Source organism: Myotis myotis, unplaced genomic scaffold (genome assembly GCF_014108235.1).
Source record: "Myotis myotis isolate mMyoMyo1 unplaced genomic scaffold, mMyoMyo1.p scaffold_m19_p_3, whole genome shotgun sequence".
Lineage (NCBI taxonomy): Eukaryota > Metazoa > Chordata > Mammalia > Chiroptera > Vespertilionidae > Myotis > Myotis myotis.
The window spans coordinates 30,108,150-30,130,322 of NW_023416335.1; the positions used below are offsets into that span (position 1 = coordinate 30,108,150).

Genomic DNA, 22,173 nt, shown 5'->3' on the forward strand with positions numbered 1-22,173 from the left:
CAAAACACCATATTGGAAGGGATTATAATTTAATTGTTTTTATTTTTTCCTAAACATCATAAAGGAGAAAAATAAAAGAGGGGACATACTTCTTTATTTTAATACCATATCAAGCTAAAGATTTCAAACACCTCTCACTTTGCCAATGTTGAACTTACTCATGAAATTATACCCTGGGTCTGTGCAATTAACTGTTCTTTGCATTAAATACATCTGAGCCCTCAGCTGCATCTTTGCAGGCCAGCACCATGATCATGGGCATTCTTCTGACAATGTTTCTGTTGCCAAGTGTCACCAAGAGTGGATGCTGAGATGCCCGTGCAAACTGCCCTTGACTTATGCCCTGACGTACCCACAGTAATAATTCTTAAGAGGACCATGGCTCCTAAGAGAATACACTTCACATGACCTTACTCTCATTAACTCAAAATTCAGTTGTGCTGGTTCACTTCCCTTCTCCTCCCAGTGGAGAATAGATTATAATTGCAAGCCCAGTCCCTCTAATTATGGATTTTAAATGCTTGTTAAAATGTTCCTTCATTGTTGGCCTCTAGAATGTTGCTGGCTTGCAAAACTGCATTGACTAAACCAACAATGTATTGCAGTAGGAAAGTGAATTGCAATGTAGAAACATAATTCATTTTATGCAATCTAGGGAAATCGTATCAATAGAAAATCATGTAGGAAGACCCAAAAAATAAGTACACTTATAATGCCACCAACCTATCTCTTTGTCTATCTCTCTACAGTTTTTCAAAGCTCAGCCTACCCTTTTCATCCAGATACGTCAATAGAACAGAGCTTGATTCTGTCCCTTCTACAGCATAATCCAATGGTATGTTTCCATTAACATCCTGGAGAAGGACATTGGCTCCAGCCTGTAAGTGAAAAAAACAAATATAACGTATGTATACTGTTAACATAGATAGGTCAATCCTTTCATTTCTATCTTAGTCGGAAAACAGGTACACAATAGTTTACATCAGATACAATCCTATAGAATACTGGAATTATTTTTATGACAAACACATTAAATATTTTTGAGAAATCTGACAGTCTAAAAATGTTCAACTGACCATTGAAAGACCTGAGTCCCAACTACTTTTCCCCATCCCTCTTGCTAAACTCAAAAATATCAAATCCATGGCTACTGAACCACTCAGGCCAGTGTGCTGGCTACCCCTATACAGCCTGTCTTATTTCTCAAAACCTTATGGATGCTGAGTCCAAATGAAAACTCTTGTACGAACTTTGATCTTCCCCAAACTATTTTATAAAATCTTCATGCTCCTTGCTCTCCACAGAAACTCATCTCAGAGCTGTTCTCACACCATGATGTTTTCATAAGGCTTTCGTTTTTCCAGAAGCTTTTCTAAGAAAAAGCATAATCTGTAGGCACTAATAAATGGAATATATGATATATGGTTCTTACAAATCCTTTAGCTTCAAAGGGCCCTCCATCAAACATCTCTGAGCACACCTGCTCCACCCTTTGCCATCTCAGCTTAAATACAATGATCAATGTGCTTTTTATCTAAAAAGCCTGGTCACATAAATTATCACCATTGCTTTACATTGTTTAATGAGCTCCATACAATGGATTAGGCATGGTTTACATATTTTCTCCAAGGGCAAGACATGAACACGTTCCCAGTGTCCAAGATTTCCCATACACCTACCCATAACATGTCGTTAAGCTGAGGCCAAACAAATGCCAAGTGTCCCCTTGTTGTTTTTTAGTGAATAGGCATCTGTATTGCAATATAAATATAGTTCTATCATTCATATAATATCCAAATTCATAACTTTACATAAAATGTTGTCACATTCATAATTTAATATATTAAAATGTGGAGGTTTGCCTTTTGTGTGTGTGTGTGCGCGCGCGTGTGTGTGTGTGTGTGTGTGTGTGTGTGTGCGCGCGCACGCTCATATATGTGTATGTATAAATATCCTACACATTAGGTTTTCCAAAAGACTGCTCTAAATATATTATAAGCAAACAAAAAGTACGCAAAAGTTGTATAATGTCCCATATCTTAATACTTTCCCATCAGATAAGCTAAGCTGCTTACCTCACCATTTAGAGTTTATTACATTACACATTCTATACCCATAGAAAGATACCCCTTTATGTGAACAAATCAAGTTATTTATTTCAGATTTTCATTTACATAAGGAAAGCAAGCAATTTTAAGATCCCAAAGACTTCATGTTATTTTCTTAGGGCATTTGATTTCATTTTTTTTATTTAGAGTTTGAAAAGTAATTATTTGAGGCACTGTTCTGAAGTAGACTTTGCTAATAATTTCACTCCTTTAGTCTCCAACCATGAGAATAAGATTTTACATATGTACCCAAGTATCAATTATTAAAGAATCAATTAAGGCACAAACCATTATGGTGTTGTTACCAATTTCAATACTAATAGGTGGGAGATAATCAAGTAATTCTTTTTCCCAATGCATACACATTTCAGATAGACTCTTATCTATGCCAAAAATCTGGGCACAAAGCAACGGTGAATCTAATTAAGAGCCATTTATTATCCATCACAACAAAAATAACTAGGAGAGCTACTTGAGAGAGGTAGGACACTTGGAGGAACATGTCTATTCTTTCAGAAGTAATGGGGCTCTTTCAGAGAAAGTCTGAAAGTGAAACATGATTCTGAATATTTTTTCTGGACTCATTCATTGAAATTTCACCCCATTAATCACTCACTGGGCTGTGCTGCTAAATTACCAGGTATAATTCCTTGCACAGAAGTCAGACTTTTCTAATCCCAGATCACGTCTTATTCCTCTTTATATTCTCAACACTTATTACACTGCCTGACACATACTAGGTACTAACAAAGATTTATTGAAATAAATGGAAAATAAGGAGCCAAACACTGACTTAAACTAATTATTAAAAATTGAAGCAAAGAATTATAATTTTCATAATAGTTTTTAAACTAAGTTTCCTGACTTTTCCTTTCAAGGGTGTAGAGATAATATTACAAAGTCACTATATGCATATGTATGTTTCCTGCCTTCAGTCTTTCCATATGGATGATGAAGGGAAGCAGAGATTGCCACCCCAAAGTTTGCCTCTGGGTATATTGTTTTTAAGATGGGTTATAAAGGAACAAAGGACTCAGGAAAAACCTTTCACATCCCCTTCGACTGATGAAACAAATGTAGATAGAGGACCTGCTCCAGGAAGGAAGACAGCCTCACAAATAACTAGTTTCACATAAACTCGTGTGTGACAGGCAGAAAGGAAGCTAACAAAACCCATTTTTCCAAGTTCTCTCTGCATCTCATTGATAAAGATGGCCCAGCAAACATTTATTTATCGAACATTTGTCTTCTGTCTCCCTATGAATTGCCTTCCTGCCCTTTGAAGTCCCAAATCACAACCACCCTTTTCCTTGGCTTTAGAATGGCATATAAACCTCAGCTGCCCAGTACTTCTTTGGGTCTCTGTTCTTATGGCACTACCGAATGTGCATTCATATAATAAACTTTGGATATGTTCTCCTTTGAATATGTCTGTGTTAATTTGATTATTAGCCCAGCTAGAAGAACTTAGAAAGTGAAGGAAAGTTTTTTTTTAGCTCCACAATGACATTTATGAAAGTTAGTCTTCCCCCCTCCCTCCCTTCCTTTCTTCCTCCCTCCCTCTGTTCTTTCTTGTTTGCTTTGTGGGCTAGAGTGCCCAACAGGCCCTGGTCCTGGTGCTCTGCTCCCACCTCTCAGGCCATCTGGTATTGGTAGATGTCCATAGACAGGCTGGCCATGTGCAATAACAACACAGATCCTAAAGGATCCCTGGAGAAGCTGTATTTCTTGAATTATAATTCTGAAATTGTATATCTATTTTTAAAAAACACCATTGATAAGATCCATAGCTGATTATTATTCTTAGACTGACTAACTTAGAAGGTAATGTGCAATTATAGTTGTTAGTGGATCCCATTGGAAATAAGACGCTGATGATTTTCAAATCAGGATGTTTCCTAGAAATGTCAGACTTCTCTTAGTATCATCAGGATGGTCTCATTTCTAGCATACAGAAAGGGAAATGCTCCAGGGGGTGGGAATTAGTAGCATTTATAAGGTATTGTGTTAGTACTTAAAAGAAAAAACACACACTTTGAACCAATCAGGAACATAAAATGGATTTTCTCAACTTTGTAAAGCAAGAGCTAAGAAATAATTCAAATCAATAAAAAGATCACTCTTGACAATGTCCATTTTTAGTTTAGAATTTGAAACATGTCCTAAAATAGTATTTTTCTCTCCCAAGACATGGCATTCTTAAATATCTTTTTTAAAATGTTCTTTCTAACATTTAAAATTTTACTCCATACATAAGTGTCCACTATATGATTTTTTCAGCTATAATTATAAAAGCCTGAGGAAAGTGCTCCAGAATAGGTGTGCATGTTAATTATATTGTCTCCTTGGATACACGGCTCATAATGAGGATGCCCACAGTAAACAGTAACTTTAATTTCCTCATGTGCTGGTTTGCACATTTGATTGTGTACACAGTTGTCTTATTTCAGGGTATGAGAAATAGAGCAAGTTGAGGATTTTAGACTAGATTTTCAAATATAGGACAAAGAATATTCAAACCTGCACTTATTTTATGAAACAATAACTTTAGCAATCACTATACAAAATTACTAAATCTTAAGTAACATTTTAAAATTACCAAATGCTATCCTTTATAAAAACATATGATTAGGAATTGGGTGTGTAAAAAAAGTACATTGAGAGAATAGATGGAAGACATACATACATTTTTATGATTCAAGAGAACTCATTTAAAGTTGATGTCTAAGACCTAAGGGGTGTGTGTGTGTGTGTGTGTGTGTGTGTGTGTCTGTGAAATACCTTCTTGGTTTTACTTTCCTATACTTAATCACCAGAGGTCAAATTCCTTACACTGACAGAAGTGATTATCCTTTGTCTAAATAAAACAAGAAATTCCAAATTAAGTTAAAGTAGCGTTAGTAAGAACAGCTCAACAACAAAAAATATTATCTTTGTACAATACAGACGCTGAGGCAAGTTATTCAATGTGGCTTCAGGAAAATCAATCAATTACACAGTGATTGGTTTTCATCAGGAAAATGAAAGTAATCAATGTTATATATGCAAAATCAACAGAAACTTCTCAAATGTTTTCTGTAACTGGGGACTAGTTCCTACTGGGAGCCCTAATCACATTTCCTCTTTAATTATTCAAACTGGGAGGCTGCCTGACTTCCAATTCGTCCTAGTCCTACTATGTCCTAAGTACTGAAAATGGAATTCAAATATCTCATTCCTCCCAAATATGAATCTTATTTACTGCCTATCAGGTGACATAAAAACAAATAAATATTCTTTTACTTTATGTAACAATTTAGTGTCAGTGAATATACTTATCAATTGTTTCATTTAGTAATAAATCTCTAACACACTAATAATTAAATTTTCATGAGAGGTACCTAATGGCATTTTAATAAGCAAATACCACTTTTCATATGCTAATACTTTTTGATAACTTTTCAATTTTGATGCAATTTCAGGTTCAAAAAATGTTACTTATATTTTATTGTTACACTATTACAGCTGTCCCTACCGCTGCCCCCCCCCCCTTGCCCACCTCCACCCAGCCTCACCCCCATCCCTCTGGCCATCACCACACTGTTGACTGTGTCTACGAGTTATGCATACATGTTCTTTGGCTTCATTCCACTGATGCAAGCATCCACTATATAATTTTTTAGACACAGAGGAAAGATGGGCAAATTGGAGTGATGCTGCCACAAACCAAGAAATGCTTGGGCCTCCAGGAAATGGAAGAGACCAAGAAGGGCCCTCCATAGAGGTTTCAGAGGGATCATGGTCCTGCTGGCACCTTGATTTCGGATTCTGAACTCCAGAATTGTGAGACAACAAATTTCTGTTGTTTTAAGCCATTCCTTTTGTAGTACTTTATTATAGCAACCCTAGGAAATTAATATTCTTAATACTCTATCTTTTATCCAAATTTACTAATTATTTATACGTTTCCCCCTCTATCCCCTTTCCTCTCCCTCTCTTTCTGTATTTCTTCTGAATCACTTAAAAGTGAGTCAAAGATACCCTGTCCCTGTACCCCTAAATATTTAACTATTTATTACAAGGATATTCTCTGGCACAAAAGTTATGAAAATCAGAAAATTTTAATGTTAGTAAGTGCTGTTATCTAAATCATAGTCCATACACAAATGTCATTAATATTTCTAATTATATCCTGGATAGTTCTTTTTCCCTGACTCAGGGGACTTTCCAAGGTCACCCAGTGCATTTAGTTGTCCTATTTCTTTAGTGTCCTACAATTTAGAACAGTTCCTTTGCCTTTTTTTAAAGATCTTCTATGATATGTCCTTACAATAAGATTTCTGGCAGGAAAAACACAGAGGGGATGGCATGTTTTTCCCATTGTGTCATATCAGAAGATGCATGCTGTTCCTTGGTCCCATAACTTTCATCGCCTGGTTAAGGTGAACTTTTTTGTTTTACAATGTAAATTTGCAGGAAAGAATCCATGAGTTCATGCTGATATTAATAAACAAATGAATGCCTGAATCTAGGGGAGAAGAAAAAGCTTTTCCTTACAATATAATAACAGCTAATAAATGTGGGAAAATGATAAAGTTAGAATTTAGCATTCAATTTGGTAATAACTGATTCAGATGAGAGTTATCAAGGGATATTAACACTAAAGCAAATGTCTGATGAGAAATAAAACATTTACATAGTCTTCAAATATGTTGCCTCAAATACATATTTATGGCAATTTGTATTCCTTTTCTACATTATCCTGTCAAGAACTTTGTCTATTTAAAAACCAGGGTTGTGCTTTAGCTGGTTTGGCTCAATAGATAGAGCATCAGTCTTCGAAACGCAAGGCCGATTCTGGTCAAGGGCATATACCTACGTTACAGGCTCCTCCCCAGCCCGGGGCCTGGTCAGGGCCCTTGCAGGAGCAACCAATGGATGTGTTTCTCTCACATGGATATTTCTCTCTGTCTTTCTCTCTTTCACTCTCTCTAAAAGTCAATAGCAAAATATCCTCAGTGAGAATTAAAAAAGTAACAATAATAAATAAATAAAAATATAAATCAGGATTGTGTTTTTTGTTATTATTAAAACCTAGTTATAGCTTCTTAGCATAAACTCTTTAGAGCTCAGCACAAAACTTCTAAGAACTAATCTATTTGAAATGCTATGTTCAAATATGATAAGTCATAAATGGATAATACAACTTAATTTGATTTTCATTGTTTCGCTCAAACAGATATATCCAATATATTACATAAATTATTTATTTATATTTGTTTGAGAAACTATATTGGAAAACATTTTATATTACACCCATATCCTATAAAGCTTGGAGGTACATTAGCATATTAATGTCTCTTCAAAGCCCTACACTAAATACCAGTGAAGATTGTCCCCAAATTTTTCAAATTCATTTGGCCAAAAATACCCTATATTGGGGATATGTAATAATAGTCATTGCTGAACTATTCATGAAGTCTCATATTAAATAGTCAAAGCTGCTATCCTACGAAAAAATGCACATTCAAAAAAAGGAAAGAGCTTTAGATAAGAGGAGATCAAAATAGGGCTTCTTCTATGAAAGTCCTCAAAAATTTAATTATGTATTTTCCACTATTTCACATTCATTAAGGTAGTGATTTTGGTGAAACTCTTGGAAACTGGAAAAGAGAATATTAGAACTTAGAGAGCTGCAAAATAGAAATACAAAAAGACAAGGGAGTGTTTGAGTTAGACTTAGAGGCAATAGGAAGCAGAGGAGAAAGAGGAAGGAACTTCCCTTGGCATACTGACAAGAAATGAGGCTTCCGGTGAGAAAAGCCTGGCTCTGTGTGCAGGGCTACTGTTCGCTGGCTTTGGGTCCACGGTCAAATCACCTAATTCTGGCCTTCAGTTTGCAAAGTGGAACCAACTGTTAGTATTTAAGTATCTTACAAATATCTTCAGCATAAGCCTATTCAGCACCCAGCCCAGTGCTTGACATACAGTAGGCACTCAATAACTTGTGTCTATACTAACAAAAGTAGCAGGAAGAGAAAGAGTGCCATATGAAATGAATCATTTGCAAACACAACCATAAACTATGTAGTATATTAAATAACCCACCCTTCTCTGCCAGCACAATTTTTAGCTAAGTTTAGGAATTCAAATCCTTAAAAGAATGATACAAAATGAAATAGTTAGTTGGAAGAGAGAAGGGAAATTCAGGTCTGAGCTCCTTGAAATATTAAAGATGGTAGATGAAATTTGTTGACTCCCCTTCACTCTTACCATCCAATATGTTTGACAAAACCAACAATGAGAAAATAAAATAATTTTAGTCAGAGGCAAACAATACTTATAAAATGTCATTCCCAGAATACACAGGCCAACATTAACATTTTTCCATGCAATCTTTGTAGCAGACCAGAAAAAAATAGCAGAATGCCTTCTATGATTACTGGTATTGAAAAAAAATGCAACATGCCCTGAGATGTATAAGGGAACACTTTATAAATCTGCATCTTAAAATCAAACCAAATGTGCCCCACTGGTATGGCTCAGCTCAGCTGGTTGAGCATTATCCCATGCACCAAGAGGTCACAGGTTCATATCCCTATGGGGACACCTGCCCAGGTTGTGGGCTCCATCCCCAGTAGGGGGTGCCAGAAGGCAGCAGATTGATGTTTCTATCTCTCCTCTCTCTAAAATCAATAAAAACATATTAAAAAAAAACAAATGTAACAAAATACATTTATAAAATATTAAGTGGAAACTTACAGGTACCTCTAAAAGAGATCTCAAAAAAAATATGTCCAATTCATTTATTTCCAAGTAATTACTACAGTGGGGCCTTGACTTACGAGTTTAATTCGTTCCATGATGGAGCTCATAACTCAAACTACTCATATTTCAAATCAAGAAGTGAACAAGTGAGACACGTGATGCTGGGCTGATGTTGTGGCGTTCACTGTGACGTTCGCTGCGCCAACTAGCGGTGGGGTATCTGAAGCTGGCTCATAACCCGAATTTTAGCTCGCAACTCAAAGCAAAAAATCGGCCAAGAGACGGCTCGTATCTCAAAAAACTCGTTAATCGGGACACTCGTAAGTCAAGGCCCCACTGTTTTTAAAAGTCTGTCTTCCACCCACTGACTTAAGCATTGTGGAGCTTTCCCTATTGCTCACACCCAATTATATGAGAATAAAAAAAAAATTTCTCACAATCCTGACCTTGTCTTCAAGGACAAATTCCAAAGAACTGCTAAATCTTCAAACAAATCAGAAGACAGCAAACTGTTTTTATAAAAAGACAAGCAAATCAATGAGTCCCCCTTCCCCCCCAATGAAATGAAATCACTGTAGAAAAAAAGATAGTAGATACTGACTCAAAAGGGCAACCAAATGCAGTCAGAAGTAACAGAAGCACATGATCTAGTATAGTACCTACTGTCTCTATCCTGCATCATTTTATATGTATTTTTATTATTGAATTGGGCAATTAGCAGGAATGTTATTTTATAAAAACTAGAGGCCCGGTGCGGCGGGGGGCGGGGGGGGAGGGGGGTGTCCTTCAGCCCAGCCTTCACACTCTCCAATATGGGACTCCTCGGGGGATGTCCGACTGCCAGTTGCAGGGATCGGGCCTAAACTGGCAGACGGACATCCCTCTCGCAATCCAGGACCACTGGCTCCTAACCACTTGCCTGCTTGCCTGCCTGATCACCACTAACTGCTTCTGCCTGCCTGCTGGCCTGATTTCCCCTAACTGCCTCCCGGCCAGCTTGATTGCCCCTACCTTGCCCCTCTGCCAACCTGATTGCCCCTATCTTGCCCCCTGCCAGCCTGATCGTCCCTAACTGCCTCTGACTCGGCTCCCAGCATAAGCTGCAGTTTGGCCTCCCTCTGCCAGAGGTGGCCTGGCCAATCAGGGGAAGGTGCTGCCCCCATCATCCCGCTGCTGCTGCCACTGGCGGCCACCATGGCTGCCTGAGCCTCAGGCCGGCCCTGGGCAGCGGCAGCTACCATCTGCGGCTTGCCTGAGCCTTGGGCAGCCACTGCAGCTTTGTCCGGAAGGACGTCTGGATGGTCGTCCGGATGGTCGTCCGGTAGATGTCTGCCCTAATTAGCATATTACCCTTTTATTAGTATAGATTATTCAAAGAGTAACCCCTCTCGTTCTGAAATATTTATGCCATGAAGGGAACTGGTGAACAAACTCAAATCTTTCTAACCCTAGCCATTGAATCATGACCTTTTTCTCCAAACTCAGTTGAGACATCACAGTCAGGGAGAGAAGCTGTCCGGTAGGATGTGCACCAGCAGAAATCTGAAACAAAGAACTACCCCTGAAGGGGAAACCCTGAAAACCAATGGGGATGGGCTGAGAAGGAAGGATCCAAAGCCTTGGCATAGGCTGTCCTTATTGTACCTCAGTCTGACCAACCAAAGGACAGCTGAGCTTCTGCCTGCCCACAATCACGAAAACTGAGGCCTGGAGGGGAAGCTTCATAGGCTCTGGTCTTAAGCAGAGGCTTTCCCACAGCTCTCCACTATGTAAGCAGAGAATGAAAACTAGAAGCATGTAGCTTTCTTTCGGGTTCTAGATTTGAGGCAGATAACAGGAGACCATATACTTAGAGAATCCACTTATTCATTAAGGAACTATGTATCAAGCCCTCATTATGATTAAAGTATAGTTTGAGATTTTAATGATTGCAAATGTTCGGAGCAATAAACAATTTTAAACTAACTGTATGACAAAATTTACAGTATAACTGTTATAACAGTCGCAATTATATTGGAAAACATATTCACTGCTCCATCTGTAAACATCCTGAAGTAATTGCTACTTTGGAGCACGTTAAGTATTTATGTGTAGCCTTGCTAACGTGATAAATGACAAACCATGTCAAGTAAACAAAATATGTAAGAAAGAAAGCATAATTGTAGAATTCTAAGCAGTTAGTGTATGAATAGCATTTACAGAAATACTAAAGAAATCTCTAAATATTAGCATGACAAATGTCTGACATGATGATAAGGGGAGGATGGGCACATGTATGTATCTAATGGGGTTGAGAGTATGTGTTTTACATTATAACCTTTCACTTCCTTATTTTATTGACTATTTGAGAATCTCACATATATACGTTTTTTATTTTGCATTCCACATTATGAAGTTTTAAAAGTATTTTCTAATTTGTGCCATATTCAAACATCAGTGCTCAATAACCCTAATAATTTTCTAGTTTTAAAAAATAATCTCACCATAATTTTCTATTTCCAAGATTTTAAAAAGCTTTCGGTTATTCAAGAATAAATGATAAAGACTGAAAAGTGATTCACTCAAAGTATGTCAAACTTTATTCCCTGAAAACCTTGACATATTTATTTTAATAAGTTCATATATATATGAATATATATATATATATATATATATATATATATATATATATAGCATGTAGTATCAATATATCTATGCCCTGAATACATGCTTTTAAAATAGCTTCAGAATCCACTCCATGGCTAGCCTGCTGACAGAGGAACAATGGACATCTCTTTGCTGTTTTGCACAATGCGATTTCATAGGGAATGCTCTCTGGATAACTTTGAAGATCTCACTTCTTTTCTGATGACTGGATTAAAGATTTTCATATATCTGCAGCATGCCAGATCTGAAATTTCACATTTAATTTTTCAATGCGCCCACAGTTGCTACGTTACTCTGCTCTGTTAGCAGTTCTAAAGCTGTGATGAATCTGCACATTTGAACAGTTCATTGCACTTGAGCCACAAGAAACTTTTTTGGGGGGCAAAAGAAAAATAATTTGAGTAAAATATTGTCTGATATTTGTATTGGGAAAAATGATTACCTGTGTTCCTGACTAATCATCTCAGCTTGTTTCTCTCTCCTATTAAAAATTTGGGGCGGATATGATTTGATACATATCCCACAGCCATTTAATAAATGTTACTATTATACATAATTTCAATAAATAATGATAAATGAAGGATAAAGTGTCACATGTATTAGTTTTATTTTTAAAGGGGTGATAGGCAATAGTGAATTGCTGAATTATTACTATTACATAATACTGAGAGACTTTTGAAATATTCTCACTCCTTATAATCAGAAGGCTGAAGGGGAGGTATTAGAAAATGAATAGCCATTTACTAAGTGGTGCTCAGTAATGTCTTCATCATTGTCTCACTTCAGTAACAGTGGGAGAAGCTGGAAATTGCAGAGAATATTTTCTCCATCCTTGGCCTGTTTGTGATTGAACATCTGATGTTAGTAATTTTATTGCCTGTTGGATGAGTGTGTCATGAACTGTGTCTAATGGGCACTGTGGAACTAGATCATTTTTATAGGTTCTGCCGGCAACTGCTGCAACCCAAAAATTTTGTCAAAACTCAAATAGGAAATTGTTTGTGTTGGGTGGCTTAAATTGATAGATCAAAATTAAACCATTCCAAAACTCCACTCAATAGTTGCTTTGGCTATTCCTGAATTAAATACTACTGTAATAATTATGTTGTTTAGTTATAAATAACTCTTTTCACCACTTTGATTTGTTAAATATTAGGAGACAGAGTACCCTGCTGTAGTTCAGGAGCTTATGTTTCTCCTTAGAAAATGAGCTATAAATCCAAATGGTTCAAAGTAAATTTGAGTTTCCAATAAGGACCATGGCATAAGAACTGAGCTAAGAGCCTCATCATTGACTCTTTATGTACATGACCACACATAAGATTTGCTCTCTTTCTCAGCAGTTGATCTTGACTTCAACTTCACTGAGAAAATTGAAGTCTTCAGGCTACTGCCTTCAACTTCCTACTAACAAACTACTGATCTTTTTGTATTTATTAAATCTTTGTTTTATTCTTAAAGAGGTGTTTATTCTCCTTTATAAGCTAAATTCTTCCACCTTCTCTCTCAGATTGTACAATTTACCAACTCTCTATTTCTCTTCCATCATTTATTCTTCTCTTGTGTTCATAGTAATTTTGTTAGCCTTTTCTTATATTTAGCATTCATTTTTAAAACCAACTCCATGCCCCTCCTTCTAACATTCTTCTGCATTTCAGCAAATTGTAACCCTCCTGTGCTCAGGCCAAAAAAGAGTGGAAATCATCCGTGACTCCTATTATTTCTAACAAGCCCTAAATCCAGTCCCACACCAAATGCTAAAACTTGACCTTCAGAACGTCTAGATGTCAGCCACTTCTCATCACCTCCACCATGTGTGGTCTGGATAGTGGCAACAGCTTCCTATTAGTAATCCATATAATTCCCTTTCCCTTCCCGTCATCTGTATTCAACAGAGCAGCCAGAGTGATCTTGTAAATGTAGGTCAGATCATATCACTTCCCTTCTCAAAACCCTGCACTGGTTCCCTTAATCTCCTGTAGTAAAAGTAGATCTAACGTCCTTGCAAGGTTCGATTAGCTCCACTGCCTCCCTGACTTCGTGTCCTGCCCTGACCTCATCTACTCACTGGAGCTGCACTTTTCTCCTGTTCCTCAAGCACATGGTGCCGCCACACAGCTTCACACCTGCTGCTCCCTCTGCCCAGTACACTTTGCATCCACATTTCCACAGACTCACAGCTCCAATATCACCTTCCGCTTCAGGCTATTCCTTAATACCCTCTACTTCATTCTCCTTGCTTCCTCCAGCAATTCTCTTTAGTTGACATACTATAAATTTTATTCATTTATGTATTTTTTCCTGTTTCTCCCCAGGAGAATGTTAAGTTCCAAAAGGCAGGGACTTTTGCTTCCTTTATTTACTACTGAACCCCTTAGTATAGAATAGAAAGCAATCAGAGATATGAATTGAATAAGTGAATGTGCACAGTCTCCCTTACTCATCAATAAGCTTTGGAAAATGAAAAGAATATTGAACATGAAAGACTAAATGTACAATGGCATCTAAATTTTGAGGCTGTTAGCAGGAACATATTTCTACATGAATTACAATTTTATGACAATGTATTTCATTGAAATTTATTGGAAAGTGAATTATTTTGGTAGATGACTGGTGGGCTAGCTATAACATAGTGGCAATGAGGCTACTCAGCATTGCTTAATCCATTAATAAATTTCTTGATGGTGCACTTAAATTACTTGCTTTTGTTTGGTTTTACCATTACTCTATAAGATAAAATGATAAAATGTCTTTTTTTGTCCATTGTGTAGGACTTAGGACATAGTAGACATTCAATAAATATTTGCTGAATGAATAAACTGCAATGTATTTAAGAGAAGAAATTATTATGTCAAAAATTAGTAATCAATAAATATTAGTTAAAAGAATGGTGATAGTGACCAACATATGAAGTTTACTGAAAAACAGTAACTAACAAATATATAACTTTGCATATAAGGTTGGATTATTCTATGATGTGAGAAATGGCATGACAGAACCATAAAAATGTGAATAGCTTGACAATTAAAATTTTAAATCTATGTTTATATATGAAATAAGACCAGTTTCAATTTCTTAATTCTGTCTGGTAATGAAGAGCAACATCATCAGACACTGAGATGATTAGTGTGCTGAAGCAAGCACTTCCGAATATAAGTACAAAATGAGTAGAATGAGAAATTTTAGAACAGGTAAAAAGATGAATGTGGCTATAAGGCAGCTTTTATTAGATAAAAATTAATAATGGCAATGTTAAATTCAGGCTGTCTTCCAAAAATAGGCCCGCCATTTATTCACTATTTGTTTATTTATGTATTCAACCAGTACACACTAAATGTCTATAAAGTATTGGCACTCTTTTTTAACAGAAGTATTGTTTATGAGGATTAATATAAGGGTCTAAGCCAGCGGTTCTCAACCTGTGGGTCGCGACCCCTTTGGCAGTCGAACAACCCTTTCACAGGGGTCGCCTAAGTCCATCCTGCATATCAGATATTTACATTACTATTCATAACAGTAGCAACATTACAGTTATGAAGTAGCAACGAAAATAATTTTATGGTTGGGTCACAAATGAGGAACTGTATTTAAAGGGCCAGAAGGTTGAGAACCACTGGCTAAGCCATAATTGAAAACAACAAATAACTCCAATAATTTTTACATTTAAAATTTTCATACAAATGAATGTTATAGATACTTCTTTATTAGATGTGAACAAGAGAACAAGATTCAATGCAAGCATGCAAGCCATATTTCATTATTGTATGCCTAGTAGACTAAAAATTAAAAGAACGAATTGAAAAATTACAATTATCAAAGCATTTTAGTTAGGACTGACTTGTGAAGTATTAAGGTATATAATAACCAAGAAAAAAGCAAGAAGAGCAGAGCCTGATATGACATCTATACAATTGGTTTTACAAATTATGTAATCCACAATCTTAGTCTCTATCTTGTAATTACAGGCAAATAAGTCATGACATATGCACACATTTTTCTCTCTGCTGAAGTATATATATAGAGAAATATATAGCTTTTCATATGCCATTAAATCTTCAAATTGTTATAAATGTAATTGCTTTACTTACTAATACGAGGAGCAGGACAATATCTGGATTATCACATGCACAGGCAATGTGCATTGGCGTCCAAAAGTCTTCATCCTGGTGATTGACATTGACCCCTTTGTCAATGAGGATCTCTGCAATGAAGGCGTTATCATAACGAGCACACTAAAGGAAAGGGAAAAAAATGAAAGTATAATATTTTAACAAGTTATGATACAGTTTATTCCAAATTTCAATGGGTAGAAAACTCCAATGTCAATTTTGGAAGTTTAGAGGTGGATCTAACCTGGGAAAGAATGTATTCATGTTTCTCAACTAACCTACAAGAGAAGAGCATCTATAAGACGTCAGGGGAAATTGAGTCTGTGAGCAGTGGGAAGAAAGAAGGGGCAGATAGTATAAAGAGAAAAAATATTTCACTGCTTTGGTGCTCTTCATTTACAAATAGTCGTATTAGAAAATCTTGGACCATTTATCAGAATTATCTTTCTAAAAGACAGATTTAATCACATGATGCTTCTGCTTTAAAAATGTTTAGTTTCTCACTGCCAAAAGAATAGTTTCACCATTTTATTTCATCCAAAACAGACAAGACTGTTCACAGTCTTTCCATCTTCATCTGTCAACATTCTCGCTATATATGTGAATATATGAATATATTCTTTCCCAGGCTTAGTTACATAAGATAACTAGGCATTACACAACATGCCATCTTGTAAAAGTGAATTGTTGTGAAAAGTTTCTTTAATCTTCTAACATATTTTAACAATTGCATAATATTGTATTTTATAGATATTCTACTATATACTAGATCAAAACCTTAGGAACATATTTTGTTCTTATTTTTACTTACTCTTTATTGTTAAAATACATATTAATATTATATATATATATATTAGTCATAGCTTGCTTCATTAGTGTATGGTCTGTGGAGTTGATGCAGCCTGCCCTTAGCTTAGTGCCCTGTGGTTGCCATCTTGAATATTTAATAACTTTTGTAGAATCCCATATATTTATTTTGTGTCTGGCCCTGAAAATTATTCATCCTTTGTATAAGACTTTTCCATATTTGCATCACATGACATCAATGACAAATTCATATTATTAAAATAAAAGACCTATTAATAGGTCAAATGCCTATCAGTGAAATTTCTGGGTTGTATGATGCATACTTTTTATAGAACCTGGACACATAAAACAGAAGTACTGTCATATCAATATATCTACCTTTTCAATGAATAGTACAAGTAAAACCGATTCATTGGAAGACTACTATATTTGAGTAACAGGGACATTATTTACCTTCCCACCTCAACTTACTGAATAAAAACAAACTATGGCCTCTGAGAGTTGTTGCCCCAGGTTACTGCCTTGAGAGACATCCCAAGCTACAGAACAAAGAAGAGAATCCTGGCTGACCAGGATCAGTCATGAGGAAACTAAGCTAAAGGTCGAGAGAGACAGAGATGGGTTCAGGGCACAGGGCAGGGGAGCAGGAAGGGAAGGGCTGCACATAGAGAGAATGTCAAAGATTTGCTGGAGCCTCCTCAACTACTCAGCTGAGTCATGATCAGTATATATTTCCCTGGAAATTTCCCAAGATAAGAGAAGAAACCTCCTGAACAGAGGAAGGACTCAGAGCTCATAGTGCCTGTTCCACTAGCCAGAGTGTAAACCTCCTAATTTACCGGTTTGTGGCACTGGGTAGAGACCACATGTGTTTTGTATCCAGGGTAGGGAAATATTATCCCTAAATTAGCCGCTGTTGTGTTCCCACCTAAAAATATTAAATTCAATGTCTGAAATGATCAAATTGTTTCCAAATAACTTAATTGCCTCCAAAACAAAGCTTAAGATTGTTAACAGAAACAAAAAGGTATTCAGTACCCAACACGGCAGAATTGACTATGTCTAGCATCCAGAAAAAAATTACCATATATTCAAAAAAAAACAGGGAAATAGGAAACACAATGAGAAGAAAAAGTCATAAACGGAAACCAACTCAGAAGTGACATGCCTATTAGAATTAACAAATCTGAGTGTTAAGACTATTATTATAACTGCATTCCATATGTTTAAAAAGCTAGGGGAACTGCTGAACATGGAAGATATTAAAAAGGCTCAAATTTTAGTTCTAGAGATGATAAATACAATGGATGAAATGAAAAATATACTACTGGATGAGATTAACAACTGACTAGGTATTGCAGAAGACAAGATTGATGAACTTCAACACAGTAATATCAATTATACATAATGGAACACACAGAGAAAAATGGCTTTAAATAAATGAACAGATAGATCACCAGTGAGCTGCAAGAAAACTTCAAACAAACTGATACTGAACAGATTGATAGCATGGAAATGGGAACTATGTGGATACATCTATGTTTTATCATTACTTGATTGTCTTAAAAAGTAGTAATTAAAAGACAACCCAATTTAAAAAAAATAGGCACAATATTTGAACTGATATTTCACAAACAAAATAAGATGTAGGAATTGTGGTTCACAATCATGATATATAGCCATGGAAGAATAGTCATATCTTTCTCCATTACCTATTAATCTCAAGATGATACACTAAGTACAATGCAAAATTATGGTACAAATTCCATATGGAGGAAGATGTGAGCATGCATCAGTATTGGGATGCATGAAAGCACCTGGGGTAACATCAAACATAGGAAGATCGAAAGATGAGTTTCGGTTTTGAACTGGGATCTTTGGCTGTCAGATGTTCCATATCCTGTGTAACAAAACAAGGGTCACCACTACCAGGCCCTGATGGTAGGAACTGCATATGGCCCCACCCGCAGGAGCTGCAGGTTTCTGCACAATGACTGAGAAGGTGAGAACCAGAGTCAGAAAGCTCAATACACTGTTTTGGAATGTGGGGCCTGGATCCAATTTATTTCAGGAAATTCACATGGAAGTAATTTCTATTCTACTCTCATCTTTTTGATAGCTCCCTGCATAATCCATAAAGACGTGACCTCCTCCTCCTGTGCCTGCCACGGTATCCTCAACCTGCACCTCCGGAGTCCACACTGACAATTCAGATACCCAGGGCTTGGCTTTCCAGTGTCTTTTACCAAAAAAGAGTTAATTAGACCCAGTGTTGAAAGTGATATCAGCCCCTCACAAGTAATGTCGTTTTTAGATTCACATGTCAAAAGATTATGAATAATAATTTGACAGCAATAAATACCCTCTAATCACACTTGTCTGGAAAGATTACGATGGTTGAACATTGCTGTTATAATATTCTTACAATATTATTGTTAGATAGTAAACTTAATTCTCCCGGAAAAGAATTTTTCTCAAGCAGGCAACTCGCCGTCCCAGCTCAAGCTGTTCTTTATCACTTTGTCCAATTCCTAGTGGCACTTTATATACCAAGGAAATGGCTGCAGAGCCACTCTGTCACCCTCAGCAGCACTCTGACACCTCCAGCTATCTCTACCTGTCTCCTGCACCTGTAGCGCCCAGCCCCTCCTGTCACCATCCTCTACCTCTCAAAGTGCCACACAAAACAGAATGTGTGGGACCTAGAACAAAATGAAAATGTGGGGCCCCTGATTCAAAACGTACTAGGCATTTCAAAATGATGACAGCAGAAGATGAAAGAAAGCATAAGCCCTTCTAAGAACAAAGCCCTCTGTGACTACATGGACCACCTGCCCAGGAAGCCAGCCCTGAATTGACAAGCCTCTTATTCATCCCACCTCCCAGTTTCCCTCAAATCCACACTTTCCCCTTTCTCATTAGCATCATCCCTTGGCTTCCATTTTGCTCCTTTATTTATCTCTCTGCTTCCTGTTGCACTGTCCTGTATGGTTGTTACCCACCCCACATCCCCCAAGAAACTCCCCAGACACAGCCCCTGTGGGGGGCGTATTTTCCTCAACTCTGAGTAATTTCCTCGCCAGTATTTACCCTTGCAGCTTTTGCCCTTTCTCTTCTGGGAAAACAAAGGAGGGTGGAGTTACTTTCTGCCCAGATGTTCTGGTTTGGGTGAGCAGGTCAGAGTGAGGACACCTTCTACAGAGTGACTATTTTTGTTAACATCTAGACCATTTTAATAATGATAATTTTTTAGCCATTTTCTCTAGAGTCCTAATATTCTGCCTCTTTTCAAAATACAGTATCTACTCTATGGTTTTAAAGATGTTAAGCTGTTGAACTGCCTCTACTGTAGTAAGTTGCTAATTATCTCTGCTTCTTAGAGCTCCAGATACTTTAGAGAAACACAGTGAAGCCCATATATATATATATATATATATATATATATATAGAGAGAGAGAGAGAGAGAGAGAGAGAGAGAGAGAAATATGCTAATTAACTGGGACTTTGTAAACAGATCAACCAGACAGGAGGAGGTTGCACGTGCAGTGTTGGGGGTGGGGCGGCAGGGGCCTCCATGCGCCTGTGCTGGGGGCGGGCCTGATCAGCAGCAGCTGCAGCTGCTTCAAGGGCCAGAGAGGGATGCAGGGCCGGACCATCAACTCCAACTCGAGGGTGGGCGGTGCTGCACAATTTCGAATCACGCACTGGGCTCTATATCCCAAGAAACTAGAAACATCAATCAGAAAGGATATATGCAACCTTATGTTCATAGCAGCACAATTTACCATAGCTAAGATTTGGAAACAGCCTAAGTGCCCATCAGCAGATGAGTGGATTAAAAAACTGTGGTACATCTACACAATGGAATACTATGCTGCGGTAAAAAAGAAGGAATTCTTACAATTTGAAACAGCATGGATGGAACTGGAGAGCATTATGCTAAGTGAAATAAGCCAGTCAGAGAAAGATAAATATCATATGATCTCATTCACTTATGGAATATAATGAGTATAAACTGATGAACAAAAACAGATCCAGAGACAGAAAAGCATTGATCAGACTGTCGAACCTCAGAGAGAAGGTAGGAGATGGTGGGGAGAAGTGGGGAGAGATCAACCAAAGGACCTATATGCATGCATATAAGCCTAACCAATGGGCACAGACAATAGGGGAGTAAGGGCATGAGTGGGGGGGGGGCGGCAATGGGGCAATTAAAGAACACATATGTAATACCTTAATCAATAAAGAAACAAAAAAAACCCATGAATTTGAAAAGATATATGCAACCCTATGTTCATTACAGCATTATTTACAATAGCCAAGATATGGAAACAACCTAGGTGTCCATCTACAGATGAATGAGTAAGTAGGATGTGTCATATATACAATGGGACATTACTCAGCTATAAAAAAGGATGAATTTTGCCATTTGCAACAATATCTATGGACTCCAGAGGGTATTATGCTAGGTGAAATATGTTAGAGAAAGACAAGTGCCATATAATTTCTCCTATATTTGGAACTTAAACAAAATAAACAACAAAACAGAAACAGACACTGTAGATACAGAGAATAAACCAATAGTTGCGAGAATGGAGGGGGTTCGTGGATGGGTGAAGAGTGGAGCACACTCCAGTTGTAAAATAATAAGTCATGGAGATATAGTGTACACATAGGGAATGAGACAATAATATCGTTATAACTTTGCACAGTGGCAGATGGGTACTAGACTCTTGTGGTGATCACATTGTGAGGTATATAAATGTTGAATCACTGTGTTGTACAATGGAAACTAATCAATATTGTATGCAAACTAAACTTTAATAAATATTTTTTTAAAAATACTGAGCTATGACAGATATGCAAATATATCTAAGATATTGGCAAATATCAAAAGCAGGTCAGGGATTAGTACATATAGTACAATGAGATCAATAGATCAATAGTACATACACTACAATGAGATCAATAGTACAATGAGATCAACAGCTTAACATCTTTAAAACCACACACACACACTGAGTGGCCAAATTATTATGACCGGCTGGATTATTATGACCACCCCATCAGTACTTCATTGACACTTCCAAAAATACTGAATATTGAAAACTTCCTAAGCAAATACTCTCAAGGTTTTAGTATTACTATCATTTGCATAACTAATTCACTTCATTGTACTGATGGGGTGTTCATAATAATCTGGCCAGTCATAATAATCTGGCCACTCAGTGTAGATTGCTTTGGGTAGTATGGACATTTTGATGATGTTGATTCTACAAATCCATGAACATGGTATGTTCTTCCATCTGTTTATGTCTTCTTCTATCTCTTTTTTCAGTGTCCTGTAGTTTTCCACATATAGGTCTTTTACCTCCTTAGTCAAGTTTATTCCTAGGTATCTTAATTTTTTGGTGTGATGGTAAATGAGATTGCTTTTTTAGTCTCTCTTTCTGTAATTTCATTATTGGTGTATAGAAATGCCATAGATTTCTTGGCAATAATTTTGTATCCTGCTACATTGCCAAATTCACTTATTAAGTCTAATAATTTTTTTATGGAGTCTTTAGGGTTTTCTATGTACAGTATCATGTCATCTGTGAATAAGGACAGTTTTACTTCTTCTTTTACAGTTTGGATGCCTTTTATTTCTTCTTATTGTCTGATCGCAATGGCTAGTACTTCCAGTACTACGTCAAACAGGAGTGGTGAGAGTGGGCATCCCTGTCTTGTTCCTGTTCTTAGGGGAAATGGTTTTA

At 36.9% G+C, this 22,173-nt stretch overlaps 1 protein-coding gene across 2 annotated transcripts in view; it reads right to left on the reverse strand.

The window, feature by feature from the left end:
* The window catches only part of MYO16 (myosin XVI), a 417,071-nt gene that overhangs the window by 351,554 nt on the left and 43,344 nt on the right, over positions 1 to 22,173 (reverse strand). For both annotated transcript variants that reach the window (XM_036301819.1, XM_036301818.1), the window contains exons 3-4: positions 15,590 to 15,733; positions 770 to 878 (exon numbers count right to left, since the gene is read on the reverse strand). In XM_036301819.1, the coding sequence (XP_036157712.1) occupies positions 770 to 878; positions 15,590 to 15,733 (253 nt within the window). The remainder of the gene's footprint in view (positions 1 to 769; positions 879 to 15,589; positions 15,734 to 22,173) is intronic.